The sequence below is a fragment of the Clupea harengus genome, chromosome 16 (genome assembly GCF_900700415.2).
Source record: "Clupea harengus chromosome 16, Ch_v2.0.2, whole genome shotgun sequence".
NCBI classification, from domain to species: Eukaryota; Metazoa; Chordata; class Actinopteri; order Clupeiformes; family Clupeidae; genus Clupea; species Clupea harengus.
The window spans coordinates 5,242,453-5,259,952 of NC_045167.1; the positions used below are offsets into that span (position 1 = coordinate 5,242,453).

The 17,500-nt window shown below is 45.2% G+C and overlaps 1 protein-coding gene across 1 annotated transcript in view; it reads left to right on the plus strand.

Annotated features, from left to right (window-relative positions):
- The first annotated feature begins 1,744 nt into the window (after positions 1 to 1,744).
- Positions 1,745 to 17,500, plus strand: part of ntf3 (neurotrophin 3) — a 26,173-nt gene continuing 10,417 nt past the window's right edge. Inside the window, exon 1 of the mRNA XM_012825397.2 lies at positions 1,745 to 1,919. Within this exon, the coding sequence (XP_012680851.2) occupies positions 1,902 to 1,919 (18 nt within the window). The 5' untranslated portion in view covers positions 1,745 to 1,901. The remainder of the gene's footprint in view (positions 1,920 to 17,500) is intronic.

The window sequence follows — 17,500 nt, forward strand, 5'->3', positions numbered from 1 at the left end:
GAAAGAGGAGTCCTGGGTGTGTTCAGTGCACTGCGCTCAGTGTGTGAACCAGTGTGTGATCTTCCTGTAAATCAAAGCAGGTGCTGCAGTGGCCCTCACAGGTATACAGCAGCAGGCTTGCATTTGCTTGACTCACAGTCTGCGCCATGGAACAAACAAGGGCCCAACTCAAATAAGCTGGTCGCCTTCCAAAGCTAGCACAGCTGGGATAGCTTTGTGAGTCTCTCTGTGTGTGTGTGTGTGTGTGTGTGTGTGTGTGTGTGTGTGTCTTAGTAGGTGGGTGTGTAAGTATGTGTATGGGGCATGGTACATATGTGTGTGTGTGTGTGTGTATGGGGATGCTCATGTGTGTGTTTCTGCTTGTGCGTTTCTGTGTGTGTGAGTGTGCATGTGTGAGCGTGAGTGTGTGTGTGTGTGTGTGTGTGTGTGTGTGTGTGCATGCATGCGTGTATGTGTGTTTGTAGGGAGTCAGAGGTGAAGGTGTATTCACAAAACAGACCCAAAAGACCACCTTCAGTTTCACAGTAAATCAATTAGCAAGCCCACAGAGCCATGAACAGAGAGGGGGGAGGGGGGGTGTGTAACATTCTTCTGTTTTACTGATTTCTCATATTACCCCTACTCCCTGTCACTCAGATATACACACACACACACACACACACACACACACACACACACACACACACACACATCACTGCCCCCGCCATCGCCCATACACATACTTCCACACACACCTACTAACACACACACACACGAACACGCACACACGCACACACACACACTTAATGCCAGTTGTACTTTTTCTGCACCTATGCATATTTGATGATGTCAGCTCCGCCCGCAGTGTAATGATCACAGCGGTCTGTTTTGAGTCATGCTGAACACCCGGCAGTTCCAAATGTGCACTGCTACATCAACCCATGAATTTTTCAGCACCGTTTCGCTGTTAAACACAGTCACAATGGCTTTCTGCTCTCTCTCTCTCTCTCTCTCTCTCCCTCTCTCTCTCTCTCTCTCCCTCTCTCTCTCTCTCTCCCTCTCTCTCTCTCTCTCTCTCTCTCTCTCTCTCTGTCCTCAATGTAATTTCACAGGAAGATGCATGGTCATTCAGCAAACTTCCCTTTGAATCCTCAGTCTATTTGAGCCCCCCCCCACACTGGGAACTATGAACTATGGGAACTATGAACTATGGGAACTATGAGAAAGGTCACAGTGACACCTTATGGAGAGATAAGAGTGCGGAGGTAATGTCCGTGTCCAGAATGACCTCACTGCACATGTCAGTTTGCAGCGTAGCCTCTCATCTAAGACCGATTGTCATCATGTGTCCTATAGGAGCTATCAACTGACTAGGTCAATGGTATGATGGAATTACTATTAGACCACAATACAATAAATGCTAATAGTAATATTTAATACGAATTGATAAGGCAGCTGTTATCATTAATTGATAATCCAACTGATTGAATTGATGAATTGATGGTTGATGTGGGGAGTGAAGCCTGAAAGTGATCAAAAACAGTGAATCATATTGAAATGTATACCGTATAAAGGAATATTTAACCCCAATCCTTTCTCTGTGACTGTCAGTGTGTGTGTGTGTGTGTGTGTGTCCGTCTGTCCGTATGAACATTCTTGATCCAAACGCCAACCATGAAAGCCATCTGTCCCAGCTGCATGTGTGTAACAGGCGAGCAGATTACGTTAGCAGGGAAATGAGAGAGAGAGAGAGAGAGAGGGAGAGAGAGAGAGAGACTCATCGTGCACTCCACACGCTAGTAAGATCGGTGCTGCACGCACGCACGCACAGTGCGCTTTATAACTGGGAAGTTTCAAATAAAGACGCTTTATTAACTCATAAGCTTAATGTCGGCTCTGCTGAAGATTTCCACACCGATGCTATGGTTACCTTTATTACGGTAGGTTTGGCGTTTTCACTTTGTCTTCATGGCCGGTTTGATTTGCTATTCTTATCGTGAGAAACGGATGGCACGGTTTTATGACCGACAGAAAGCACATCTCTGTCCTGAAGTGCATTAAGATTTTATTGCGAGTGAACAAGGACACAAGTGCATTTGAAATTACTTACGAAGTGATCTTGGTCAACAAAGTTGTAAAGAGACGTAATTGGCCTTTTTTGGACAACTTTAAACTGCAGATGCAAAAGCGCGCATTTGGTGATGGTAATTAACATTAATTTACACCACAAACCATAGAATGCTTTTCTGTGGTGTAGAACAATTATAAACGAGTTGTTTTGATGTTTTGCAGTCGGTTGTTATGTTGTTCCAAAAATGGGAAGTCATCGAACGAGTACGGTTAGAAGGAATGTGAAATGCTATGAGTTGAGCGATGCCTCGGGGTAAACTGAAAACCAGTACGTGCAAATACACTTCTTACCTTACCGGAATGCTTCTTTTCTTTTGGAGAAAAAAAAAACCAATAGAATTCGGGGTTGGACGGTTAACAGATGAAGTTTTATGTATCATAGATGCATTACATGGTCCTGATTATTTGAAAAATAAGATTCAATTTTACCGTGTACTTTGATGAAATAATTGTCTAAAAGGTATTCTAAATAGTTGAGAATAAAGAGTTTGTGCGTAAGAATGGAGAGTTTGTGGAGAGGCTTTTCTGTCACTCCACACTATAAATGTGACAATAATTGCGCTTGATGCCTTGGGCATAAAATAGGTTACATTATCCGAAGTCACTGTGAGCTTTTACGGTTTGCTAGTAATGTGTATGAAATACAAGAAAATAGGAGCTATTTATTCTGCAAAAATTACATGTGGTTTCGCCCCCCGAGAGGTGCCCGAGATCAACAGACAATCCCTAAAATAGATAATCCACGCAAATCTGTAGTGTAGACGGGATTGGCAACTGCTCGGCCAAAGTTAAACGGGGTTTTCAGCGGCGTTAACGTACAGCTGACGCTGTTTTTTTTTACACCTTGTAAATCTGACCGTCAGCTGTGCCAAGATAAAAGAGAGAAGCGAGTTGAGCAAAGTTATCTCTTCCCCCCCCGTGTGTGTGTCTGTGTGTATCTGAAGCTTCTGTGTAATTCTCCCGTCCTCTATGCGTAAATGGGAGGTCTTGTGTCGGCTTGTTTAACATGTTTAAGTAAAAGACTCTGGATTTGACATAAAACGTACATTGAGACTTACTAGTTCCCGATGACTGCACATTTTGAGTCATACTTGCATAGGACCCGTTTTCTGTGCAGTGAAGTTGGTGCAGTTCAGTATTACATTTCCAGTCTATCAGGGCAAGTTGTCTGGCCAGGGTTGAATTTCCTTTGAAACAGTGAATTAAAACCATGTAACCTTGGCCTGGTCCTAAAGCACAGCTTTGTATTGCCTAAAAGCAATCGTAAGGGGATACGCAATTGAAATACTCAGTAGAATAAATTCAGTTCATGTCTTGGGTTAGTTGCAATGTGCACAAAAATAGTCTTTGCACAAACTTTGGAAACCGTGCAACCGTCCCCGTACAGTATGAAGCAGCTGTAATTTTGCACATTTTACTGCGGACAAATGCGGCATTAGACAGCTTGCGCACCAGATGGCTTAAAAGTGAAACCCACTTGTTTGCGGTCGTGTGGGCTTCACTTTTGGGCTCAACATTTGATCTCAGACAGCCGCGCTGTGGTACTCCCCGAGTTTGGTGTATAGATTTGGAGCGCATGTGAGGAAAATTTCCGAAAGGATTCCCGGAAGTGACTGCAGACGTCCTTCAGGAGGTGACAATCGGAAGACATTTTTTAGATTGGCCGTCTGTGCCAGATCAGGTCCACGCCTGTAGTGAATTCGACTTCCGTCCTGGCATCTAAAGTTTAGATGAGCTCACGCCGACATCACAAACCTGTCATATCAGATTCACACACACACACACACACACACCTCAGGAAATTTCAAAATATGTTTCCAACCATGTTATGCAAGAGGAACTCTTCCAATAGTATTGATCTAAACTGTATTTTTTGTTATTTTGGGGAATGCCATCAACATATAACAACATAACTCCCATCTGATAAGCCTCATTTGTTGACATAAGCTAATTTGGAGGTTGTGTAACAGAGGAAAAGCAGTTGTTGGTGCCTGGTGTTGAGCACAGCAGTTATCATGTGTTCTGAACAACAGTCCCAAATTTGTTGATGTGATTTGGTGACTCCAGGGCGTATTTATGTCTGTTTATCTGTCAGGAAGCAGCTCATCGCCACCTCTGTGATCCAGCGCTTCCACTGAAGTGCTCTCCGTTAACATACACACACACACACACACACACACACACACACACACACACACACACACACACACACACATACACACATACACACATACACACACACACACACACACACACACACACACACACACAAAGTTTTCTTTGAGCAAGTTCCCCCATGAGTGCCTTAAAAGGTGACATTTTCTACATAAAACTTTCTAGGCATGATTAGCCTTCCTGAAAATGTTGAAGAACTCTACAATATTTTCTAGAGGGTTCTCAATGTAGATTATTTAAAGGGTTCCTTCAAGGATATTAGTAGAAAGGTATTTCAGGGGACTTTTTGGAACCCATTTTTTTCTCTAAGACTGCAGTGTGAAAAGAGAACTGAGACACTCTGACATCATGACCACACGTCTTCCCGGTGGCCACTCTCTCTCTCTGAATGTGTGAGAAGGGCCCTTGGCCCAGTTTTCTTGGGTGATGGGGTGTTGTCACGGCGACCTCCACTACCAAATGGCACCTGACTCCCAAACCAATTTGATCCTGAAGTGGCGTGAATTTACTTATATATCTGTTAGTACAGCATGGCGTCATGCACGTACGTTATGAAGAAACTAAGCCCAAATTGGCCGGCCATATTTGCCAAATTGCAGCTGAAGTCTGTGCAGTAAGTGCTTTTTGAAGCCAGAGCACGTGGAGTAAACAGACAATAGTAAACGCTAGCCCAGGACCGACCCAGATTGGTTAAATCTTCGCCATTTTTTAGTTCCTTCTGGTGGCTTCACGTTTGACATGAGCATACGTAGTCCATGCTTCCTTTTTTTTTTTTTACAGTCATTGATCTGTCTCCACTTCAAAGGGCTCTCTGTCCTAATGCCAGCTGCTGCGTCTGGGGTTATACCCTCCGGGAACTACAGGTACTTGAACTTCATTTAATAACTACTGGAACAATGATTGATGGCTACATGAACAATGACTGATCCGCACAGAAGCCAAGTTGAATTAGAACAGGAACAATAGTCGATTCCTACAAGAATTTGTCCCTCCCTGATTGCAGTCATCTGAATCATCATCATCTGAGCAACTCCATTCAAACGTGAGGATGATGTCACGACAAGTTGCAATGGTGTGTCCTTGAAAATTAAACAGCCGTGTGTCAGTAGATTAAACAGCCGTGTTTCACCACAGACAGAAACAAACTAGAGGACTATAGTTAGCCACTTGAAGCCCACCAACCGTGTGATGGGAAAATACGTTGATTCCTTCTCCACAGTGAATTTGTGTCTCTTGGCATCAAGCCACACCAATTTAAAGACTTTTTGCCTGGGCATACTGTGCTGTTGAATGGAGATGTTTAAAAGGTAGAAATCTTCTAGCTATTAATTCGAGGAATGTGGCAAGAAAGTACTTGACAGAGTCTTACAGATTACATCACGCCATAACCTGACAGAGGAAAAACCCAGAAAGAGAAACACGAGCTGTCTTCTTCTCCCATTAAATCTGTTATACTGTTATACAGAGCAATTTGTGACCAAATAAAGTAAGTTATATTGGAATTTTGGCATCAGTATATAAGTAAATTTAAAGAGAAGTCTGACCTCTCGTCATTTGGGGTGAAATCCAGTCACAGTCTACTCCCAAATGCCACCGACGTCAACTTTCACATCCCTTTCATGTCTGAAGCAGGATTGAACTGCGCCATCGTTGCCTCATGCAGTTGATTGAATCTAGAGTGCTGTGACTCCCCTCTGGCCATGCCAACGGTACAGTACATTAGTGATTAATGCCATACTTCCTTTAGTAGTATACATGCCAACGGTACAGTACATTAGTGATTAATGCCATACTTCCTTTAGTAGTATACATGCCAACGGTACAGTACATTAGTGATTAATGCCATACTTCCTTTAGTAGTATACATGCCAACGGTACAGTACATTAGTGATTAATGCCATACTTCCTTTAATAGTATACATGCCAACGGTACAGTACATTAGTGATTAATGCCATACTTCCTTTAGAAGTATACATGCCAACGGTACAGTACATTAGTGATTAATGCCATACTTCCTTTAGTAGTATACATGCCAACGATACAGTACATTAGTGATTAATGCCATACTTCCTTTAGTAGTATACATGCCAACGATACCGTACATTAGTGATTAATGCCATACTTCCTTTAGTAGTATACATGCCAACGATACCGTACATTAGTGATTAATGCCATACTTCCTTTAGTAGTATACATGCCAACGGTACAGTACATTAGTGATTAATGCCATACTTCCTTTAGTAGTATACATGCCAACGGTACAGTACATTAGTGATTAATGCCATACTTCCTTTAGAAGTATACATGCCAACGGTACAGTACATTAGTGATTAATGCCATACTTCCTTTAGTAGTATACATGCCAACGGTACAGTACATTAGTGATTAATGCCATACTTCCTTTAGTAGTATACATGCCAACGATACAGTACATTAGTGATTAATGCCATACTTCCTTTAGTAGTATACATGCCAACGATACCGTACATTAGTGATTAATGCCATACTTCCTTTAGTAGTATACATGCCAACGGTACAGTACATTAGTGATTAATGCCATACTTCCTTTAGTAGTATACATGCCAACGATACAGTACATTAGTGATTAATGCCATACTTCCTTTAGTAGTATACATGCCAACGATACAGTACATTAGTGATTAATGCCATACTTCCTTTAGTAGTATACATGCCAACGATACCGTACATTAGTGATTAATGCCATACTTCCTTTAGTAGTATACATGCCAACGGTACAGTACATTAGTGATTAATGCCATACTTCCTTGAGCAGTATACATGCCAACGGTACAGTACATTAGTGATTAATGCCGTACTTCCTTTAGAAGTATACATGCCATGATATGGTATAAATAGCCAGTGACCATGCAGTGCTTAGGGTTGCATCACAGCGTGGTCTTTGACAAAGACATGCAGGATTATGCAATAAACATAAACATGTCGTATGTTGGTTCTCTGTTCCAGGCTTGCTATTCTCGCTTTGGCATAAACATTATACAATGTTTTTGGGTCGTTTAATTCATCATTTATACCATCAACAGTGTGACAAAAGTCAACTTTGTTGGTCAAATCAAGTTCCACGGAATAAAAATGTGAACAGTTTTGTCAAATCAAGGTATAGCACTAAGTTACGCCTACGTAACAGCAAAGGTCAGTAGGGAAGCGGATCATAGCTCATGAAAATCACTGTTTCTTTAGTGTCATTCCATTTCTGCTCAGTTATCAAAAAGTATATTTACAGCAAACTAAAACTCAGGTTTGTGGGCCACAATAATCTTAACCAAAGTCAAACCTGTGACATTTCACTTTCTCCAGCATGCTTTATGAATGTTTGCAAACCTGTCTTTGGCTCATATGTGGAGCTATGCAGCAGATGCATTATATCCCAAGAGACGAGTAGATGGACATTTTCACAAGTATGGGTGTTCCCTAGGTATCTAACTCCTGACCTTGGTGCTCAACCAGTTAAGCTGTAGGAAAGATCTGCCCTAATGCCGTAGCACTGGGTCTGCGCTAGCCAAGCCACAGGATTGAAGTCATGACTTTGGCGTCGATAGCACCGAGCTCAACCAGTTGAGCTATATTAGCAGATGACGTGCATTCATTCGATACTACTCCAGTGGTGTGTGTGTGGGTCTGCAGTAACCTCCAGTGGTGTGTGTGTGGGTCTGCAGTAACCTCCAGTGGTGTGTGTGTGGGTCAGCTGTAACCTCGCCATTGGATTGAACTCACACGCTCGGTGTGGTTAGCACCATGATTCACCAGTCGAGCTAAAGGATCGATGAGCACGCATGCCATACTTCTCCAGTGCTGTGTGGATCTGCAGCAGCTGAGCCACGGTACCAGACTCATGCGCTTGCTGACCAGCCGAGCTAAAGGATCGATGAGCATGCATGCCAGACTACCCCAGTGGTGTGTGTGTGTGTGTGTGTGTGTGTGTGTGTGTGTGTGCAGTGCCCACCCTGTGTGTTTCTCCTGCAGCTGGGTAGCGCCATCCCGTCTGAGCTCAGCAGCTAAACTGAGTGTCCTATAAAACATTGGTGGGGTGATTCCCAGCAAAGGCTTTCTAAGCAGCAGCAAGCAGCAGCATTTTAAAATGCAGTCTATTATTAATTACTGTTAAATCTCAGGCTTTTATCCTTCCTCCCCAAGTTCCCTCTCTCTCTCTCTCTCTCTCTCTCTCTCTCTCTATCATCTACTTCTTCCTGTCCATTTCCCTGTTTGGCAGGCACTGACCAGTAGCACTTCCTTAGCAGTAGGAGAGGAAAAAAAGAAAGAAAAAAACAAGGATGGTGCGGTATCATGTGGTCTGTGTGACGACTCGCGGTCCTGGTCTGGTTTTGCACTTATGTCCCAGCATGCTTTGGGACTTGTCCTCCCTGTGTGTGTGTGAATGCGGAGGTCAGGCTCTCTCACATCCTCTGTCCTCCTGCCCCTGGCCTCCTGGGGACGCAGGGTTGGAAGCTGTCATTCTGTTTCTTGCCGACTGTCAGTCTGGTTTTTTTTCTGTTGTGATGGTCCTCCCACAAGCTTGAACCAATGGGAAGAGTTGTACTTGAAAGGTGATGGTCCTCCCACACACCTTAACCTATGGGAAGAGTTGTACGTTAAAGGTGAGGGTCCTCCCACAAGCTTTAACCTATGGGAAGAGTTGTACTTGAAAGGTGATGGTCCTCCCACACGCTTGTACCTATGGGAAGAGTTGTACTTTAAAGGCTTTCTGCCGTGTTTTCCATGATGTGTTTCTTCTGTTGTTTGAAAAGGCAAACACAACACATATAGGCATTGGAAATACAAACACAAACACACAAACACACAAACACACACCTACACAAACACAGACACACACATGCCCAGATTCTCACGCATATACACACACCTACACATGTGCAGAGTCACGTATACAGCAGACACATGCGCACACAAGGTTAATCTCAGGAATGCTGAGCTGCAACAGTCAAACACTCAAAAGTGCGGTGAACGCACACAGTCTCCAATAACAGCAACAGCACACACGCACAAACAACAACACAAACTACACACACACACACACACACACAGCACACATGCACGAACAACAACACAAACTACACCCCCCCACAGTAACAATGTCAGCAATGCTCTTGTTTGCAATGGCAATTACAGTGGCTGCGATCGCTCTGCTCTTACACTTAAGTGGCCTGACAGCAAGTCCTTTCTGGGCGGCTCGGACACTGGGAGGAAATTGAGCTCTGACCTAGCTGGACACAGAACACTTTCCAGCATGTTAGTGAGGGATGAGTGGCACCAGGGGTGTATTTGAGACCGGCTGCTGAGTGATATAGTGGCGATGGCCGTGATGTGTGTGTGTGTGTGTGGGGGGGGGACGTAGGTATTGAATGTTCGTGGGGCCAGGATGTCCCGTCCAGCAGATGAATGCAGAAACGCTCCTGGACCAGGACTGGGCCAGATCTGGGCCAGAGGTTGCTTGCTGGGATGACCTGTTCTCCAGTGTCTCCTGAGTGTTGTAGTGCTCTAATGAGATCCACATGGAAAGACGGGGGGTTCCCCTAGCGTTGTGAATTACATAACTTGTCCCACTAGCTTGGGCAGACGGAGACGTTGTTTGGGCTGGGCTGGGCTGGACTTGGCTGAAGTTCTTGCACAGTAAGCACTAGTCTAGACCGCCACTTTCAACCTCAGCCAACATGTCCTTAAACATTTAAATGCAGTGCTTTTTTTTAAGCGTTTAAAGTGTTTTTTTTTATAGTGTTTCCGCACAGTATATGTGAAGTGAGTTGTGCATGAGGCTACCTTTGGACCATGCATTCAGAAAGTATTCAGACCCCTTCATTTATATGTTATGCTTCACTTATTATAGGTTATTCAATGTACATTAATCTGGCACAGATTTGGCCCAGGTTAAACTGCTCCCTGGGTGATCATTTTCAGACCTTCGGGCCCGGTTGGCTGGGGACGTGGCCTGACTCATTGTCGAAACATAGTCAACCTGGTTTTCCTGTCAATCCCAGTGGATCTGGCTTGTACGTACTGTATGTGTACTTGGATCTTGCCTAGCTCTTGTGCGAATCTCGTCCGGTTAGCTGAGAACATTCCCTGATAACCCCTCCAGACATGGCTACCCTGCATCCCTTGTCAATCACTGATTTCTACTAGTGTCTCCAAAAAGCAAACAAAAGCTCATGCGATCATACCACTGAAAAGCCCTCTAATCTGCGCCGTGGTTATTAGTGTCGTTATTTGGTTTGGCAGTGGACTGTCGACGTTGTGTAACCAAACTAAGTGGGGATGGAAGCGCTTGGCCAAGCGGCTTGTTGATTTGCCTTTAAAAGGTATCATGGATTTGATACACCAATCGGGCCTGACACTGGTCCTCTTTCGCAGTCCAAAAAGCAATGCCTGTGTGGGAAACACAGCTGGAAAAACCTTTGAGAATGAGTTCAATTTGCCACAATAGCCGCTTTGACTGCTAATAACGGATCTAAAAAGGGTCCTTCAAAGGCCTATGGTGTAGGTGTAAGGCATACTATGCATTGTGTTTTGAGTGGCTATACATTATGTGTTAGAGTGACATAATATGCATTGTGTTTAGAGTGGCTACATTATGTGTTAGAGTGGCAGAGACTGCGGCCACCGGCGGTTTGATCATGGCCCCAGGTCGGGCATAAAGCCTACTTATGGAACCGGGTTAAATCTAAGAACCCCACAGAACTGAAGGAAAACCCTTTAATCATCTTATGAGATAAGCACCCGAAAGGGTCCACAGGGGGGTTGCTCTCTCTCTCTCTCTCTCTCTCTCTCTCTCTCTCTCTCTCTCTCTGTCTTTCTCCAATGTGTTGTTAGTTGTCTGTTCATCTCCTACTCTCTCTGTGAATCTCTCTCTCTCTCCTTTTTGTCTCGCTGTCCTTCTGTCTCTTTCACTCTCCTCTCTATCTCTTGAGATTAGCAGGTCTGACTTTTATCCTTTCTGACCAGGCAGGGCCTCCCAGATAGGAATAATTTAAAGTCACCTGTGGCGTTGACCTAGGGCCATGTTGTTCTTGGAGGTCCCTGAGCCCTATTAGACTACATTCTGAACCAAATACCTGGTTTACATATGTGCACAGTAGCACTCTGGGTAGCTGGGCTAGTATGCGATGCTACTGGAGTAAGGCTTCAAAATGTAGCGTGTTGCTAAAGCCTACAGCTTGTCTCCTATAAGCCACTTTGAATAGAAATTTCGAGAGCGCTCTCCATGAATCAGGAATCCATAATGGACTTTAAGTGCATTCAGGAAGTAATGTATACATAATGACCTTTAATATCCTTCATTGATACCATTAATGGACTCATGAAAGTTTCATAACACAAACATGATGCATGATATTGCATATTTGACCAAATCATACCATGATATTATCACTCCCATTATAATTCCATCAGACATGTATAATATAAAGCATGGTCTTGCTTTGTGTTTAAACTTTTATATTGTCATTTTAGAGTTTTAGTCTTTAAAAGTTACCTTTAATAACTGCTTCTGTAACTTCCATGAAGGCATGCTTTACACTGTAAGAATGTATGTAGTAATGGTTCTACATTAAAGTTCTTCAAAAGAAATTATGCAATTTGGTGTCCAATAGTTGTATACAGCTCTCCCAAGCCAAGGTTCCTACTTCAAAAAGCTGTTGTTGAGGCCTTTTCTGAGGTGAGAACCACTGTAGACTTAAAGGTCTAAAGGTTCCAAAAGGGTTTTACAAAGAGCTCTTTATTGGTGTGTATTCTAGGAAGACCCTTCAATGGTAACTCACTGGAAATTTGCCAGATGACGTCTGAGACGGTTTTTGTTCTTCTTGTCTAGCAAGGCTCTGGGTTCCATCCCCTTGACCAGGGAACCTCTGAGCCAAAACGTAACCACACCTCACCTGAGTTTATTTACCAGTAAATACCATGCATTGGGTTGGCCCTGGGCATGTATGCACTGTGTGTGTGTTCTCGCGGTGACATTGCCAGAGCTGCAGGGTCTGTGGTGGGTTGTTGTGTTAGCGCTCTTTTGTTGTCTGACGTTGTTGTCAGCGTCTGGGAAGAGCCCTGGCATACCTCTCCAGTGTGTCACCTGTGGGTGTATCACCCACCCTTCCAGCGAAGAGATCCCACGAGGATTTTCAGAATTCTCAGAATCTCGCTAAACGAGTGGAGGAATGAGGGAGGGGAAGATGGTAGAGGAGGAGGAGGAGGAGGAGGAGGAGGAGGTGGAGGGGATAGATGTGTTGTGCTGACATTTGAAGCTGAGAAAAAAGATCCTCAGTTTATCCTGTGGCATTGGTATGGCAGCCATGTTTGGGGCAAAGGCTATGGGTTTGAAGCATATCCCTTGGAGCTAGCGTGGAAGCCGGAGGGGCTAGAGGGAATCTTGCGTAACCGCAACTACAATGGGCCATTTCTTCCATGGCAACGTTAACATTAACGGAGAATTACATATCAGATTCCAATGTGCTATCTTGGATCTGGGGTAGACAAGTTGTTTTCACGTACACATATTCCGCGAGGTATGGCCTGGAGATATGGTTATGTAAAGTCAGGATGTTTTCCAAGGCCTGTTTGTGTAAATGCCTGCAGTCCCTTACAACGGAGGGTCCCAGCTTCAGCCATGTGCAGGCTTGGCCTGCTGCTGTGTATCTGTATATATATATATATATAGATATATATAAACTTTAATCTGTGCAAAAGATGGGAACTGCAATGTGTGGTATGGGAAAAAAGGGAAAAAGAGAGCGAAAGAGAGAGGGAGAGAGGGGTTAGACAAGGAAAGAGAGGGGTTTAGGGGCAGGGGTATGTCTCACAGCTCAACCCCTCATGGGAACATCTGGAGTCAATTGGCCCGCATTAGGGTTTAGACACTCTTCTGTGGAAATCCTGGGTGGATTTCTTCCGCTGGAAGCCTGCCCACCAAGCCGTTCTCAGAATCGTAAGTCCATCAACTTAGTGACTGTGTCAAAGCAGAGGGGGTGCAGTCGAGGCGTCTCGCCCCTTCACCTGACGCCGTGTCCTTAGGTCTCCTCACCTCAGGGTGTCAGAATAATTGAAAGAGGTTCCAGTAGACGGTTGAAATGAGTTCAGAATGCCGGGTTGAAGCTTTGACCCGCAGTCCATTACAGTCTAGCAATGAAGAGTGGATTCTTTGCAGTTGTTTTAATGTGCTAGTAAAAATGGAATTCTTTTCACAATTCCCAACTAGAAAGCCTCTCAGTATATTTGTATATTCCCATGCCGGCCATATTCGGATGGTTTTATGACCCAGGTGGAAGTTCTTCCTTGGCTGTAAATAGGCATGAAAACCTTTGGACTATTGAAAACTTCAGATATATGCTTTGAGTCAAGTCTCATCATGTCACATGTTGGCACTTCCCACTTCCACATTCTGAACAACTTACTGAATGACTTACTTGACGATCTGATTTTATCACAGACAACAGATGGGAATTCTGTTCCAAGCATTCTAGATGGCTGTAGTTTGTTGAACTTTCTAGAAGTTAGGTATTGCAGAGAGTTCTCACACAATGCCCCATGTGATTCTGGAACACTCTGGATGGTAATCAGGGTCACTTGTAATGGCTGAAGCTATTAACTCATCCCTTTGCCCGCCAAAAGGTTTGAATGGACAGAAGAGAAACACTGAAACATTTGTACTCCTGAATGCCTTTGTATAAATACTCAATTTGGCTCGGGTATAAGCGGGGACAGACACACTGACTTCAAGAGAGACCTATTTTCTGGCACGTGGTGTGCAGCCCTGCCATGTGCGTACGTGTGAATTTAAAATAATTATTTAACAACGTTATTGAATCAATTTCATCAGCTCAGATTCTTCTTGTGCGGCATTCTCGCTCTCTCTCTCTCTCTCGTTCGGATCGTTCTACGGCAAACAACCGTGACAAGAGAGGCGTCCGGGGTCGCGGGAGGCCTCCCCAGCACGCACGCGGAGACGCGCTCCTGCAGCACGTCACACGGCCTGCGAAGCGCGCAGCTGATGGTAATCCCAGAGCAATCCCCAGGGAGTTAAAGGCTCAGGCAGCCGTAAGCCTGCTTCCCCTGTCTTAGGCGTTCTGCGTAGGTGGGGGAGAGCACTCCTACACTGCTAGTTGTGACACCTAGACCTGTCACAGATTAACACCTGCACGGTCTTAGAAAGGACGGGGAGTTCCTGACATCCAATGCCTCTGCTGTGTAGTGGTTAGTGCTGGAAGATCGCGACACCAGCTTTTCCAAACTCCTCAGCTCGTGATGACATGATGTATTGGCCGGGCAGGAAAACATGCTGTGCTTTGCGTGTCCCACCGGCTTGAAATAAGTCCAGTTGTTTTTGCTGGAGGAGCTTGAGAGAGGAACACAGGCCTTGCACAACATTACAAGCAAATGGTGTAGTTCTTAGTTTTATCACAGGGAATAAATCTAATGTCATCATTTTGCAGGACTGGATATAAAAGAAACGGAACAGACATGCAAAGTGAGCTAAAACAGCGAGAGAATATTGGGCCTGTGTAGAGTTGAGTTCCTCAAACAAACACACACACACACACACACACACACACACACACACACACACACACACACACACTGTGCTCAAGGCTACTAAACCTGTTAAAGGGGATCAGAGACAGATTTTAACACCTAATGCGCCTGTGTCCTGCATGGCAAGTGCAGACTGCGAATGGCCACCTCACTCTTTTCCCCTCTCTAGCATGATGCCAGGATAACCGCAGTTTATTACCCAATCTGAACAGGGAACATCGGAGATAAACGATGACCAATAAACAATGGCCACCTCACGCTGTTCCTCTTCAGCACGATGCCGGGATAACCGCGGTTTATTACACGATCTGAAGAGGGAAGTCGGAGATAAACGAATAAAGAAAGGGCGGAGGAGTCGACTCCGAACCCGCGAAAATACTGTACATGTCACAAGACTTGTGGGATTACATAAAATAGTCAAGTTAATCTTCTGCGGTTAGATCAAGTGTGATTGTGCGTGGTGATGCTTATGTGAGAGTCGATTGTGTGCCGCTAAAAAAAGGAATTTGTCAGTTGCCGTCGACGCTCTTGAGGTACATTTTGTTCACAGAGGCCTTGAGGGCCTCCCCTTCGAGTGTTCAGAGCCCTCTGACAATCTTCCTCTTGTGGTGTCGAAGTTCCGCACAAAGCGCGTCATTACAAGAGCATCCGCACTCCGTCTGCTCCCTTAGTCTCCGAGGGTGGCAAGACTGTAAGCTTGTCAGTGGGTGATGTGTGTGTTCCTGGGCGAACAGGTCCCAGAGTGTTTTAAGAACAGTATCCCTCTGATCCAGGGATCAATCCCCCCCTGCAGCCATTCCTCCGCTCTTCAGCAGACATGGTACATGTGATGGCATGACCCTCCTCTCGGATCATGCTGTGTGCGGGCATCCACCAGCCGTTGCATAACTCACCCCTGCGGCCGCCCGGCGGAGGCAGACGGGCGGAACAGGCGCAGCTGCGGGGCGCATTTTTGGTGACGAAACAGGAAGGCCAAGTTTAGCCCCTCTGTGCGCGCACATCTCGCACACACACACACACACACACACTTTGTTGTTCCTTAGGTGGGTGGGGGTTTAGATTAAGAAACTCCAAACTTGTCGCCTTAGCAATTTTCTCACTATGAAAGGGTGCATTCACTTGGACGAGACGGATCCGTGCACTGAGACAGGTCAGAGAGGGGAGACGCAAGGGTGTGTATGTGTGTGTGTGTGTGTGTGTGTGTGTGTGTGTGTGTGTGTGTGTTGGGCGAGACAGACCTGTGCACTGAGACAGGGCAGAGACAGGAGACAAGGGAGTGTGTGGTGTGTGTGTGTGTGTCTTGGAGGGGGGGGTAGGCTGCCTCACTTGTTGGCTGTGTCATGTCCTGCCAAGTGCTTCATTTCACCTAAATGCACATGAACACCCCCCACCCGCCACCCCCACCCCTCCCTTCTTCCCTGCCCTCCCTGAAAGAGATTAGGGATGAAGCAAATTTGGGCTTCGCTGATAACACGCTCGCCTGCAAGCCCATTGGCTGCAGCATCAGGTGACCTTGTTAATCACATGACCCACAAACCACACTGCTCGTTCCAGGTCTGCTGGTGGCTGCTGGGAGGAAGCCAGCGCGTGATTGTCGCCCGCCAAAAGTCATCCTTTCTGCAGTTTCGCCAGTTCATGACATCTACTGTCATCTTTCCCAGTCACTCAGATGACTTGGCACTCCACAATTATGGGACTATAGTCACAGCTTACCATTTAAAATACATATTTTTAACAGCAATTACTCATCTATCTATCTATACATCTCTCTCTCTCCCTCTCCCTCTCCCTCTCTCTATCTATATCTATCTCTCCCTCTCTCTCTCTCTCTCTCTCTCTCTCTCTCTCTGTCTCTCTCTCTATCTATTTATCTATCCGCATAGGTCTAGCTTGGCATTCACAGTTTTTTCAGAGACTTGCTGACATACAGTAGATCACACACTTACGTGAAACGTGGTGCGGAAACACAGTGTCTATTTCTATGGAATCTGTGTGTATACTGGAGAGAGAGTCGAGGGCTGTCTGTCGGCCTGTTCTTTTTTGTTTAGGGGCCCTGCTCCGACATGGAGCCTGCACACACACACACACACACACACACACACACACACACACACACACACACACACACACACACACATACACACAAACACACACACACACACACACAGGAAAGAACTCATGATAGCCTGCTGCTCCATGCACAGCCCATAAGGATTCTGGCTTTCAACTGTCTGACTTCTTATAAACACGAGGCCCATTAGGGCGTGCATAGGATGACACTGACGATCTTCTGTTACAGTTTTACATGCCTGTTGTGTGTCAGTGTGTGTGCGTATGTGTGTGTGTGTGTGTGCATGTCAGTGTGTGTGTGTCTGTGTGTGCATTCATACACACCTCTCTCATCTCTCATTGCAGTGGCTACTAGACATTTCACAAGCTGTTAACATATAGTCTCAGCATTGTCCTTTGTGTTGAGTTTGATAGCTTTTATTGGAAATCACATTACACAGAAAGAGAGAGAGAGAGAGAGAGAGAGAGAGAGAGAGAGAGAGAGTGTGTGTGTATGTGTGTGCTCTTGTTGCAGCTGTGTCTCTCAGTTGAATGGGAAAAGGCACCTTGCTGCTTGGCTGAGTGGAGAGAGCA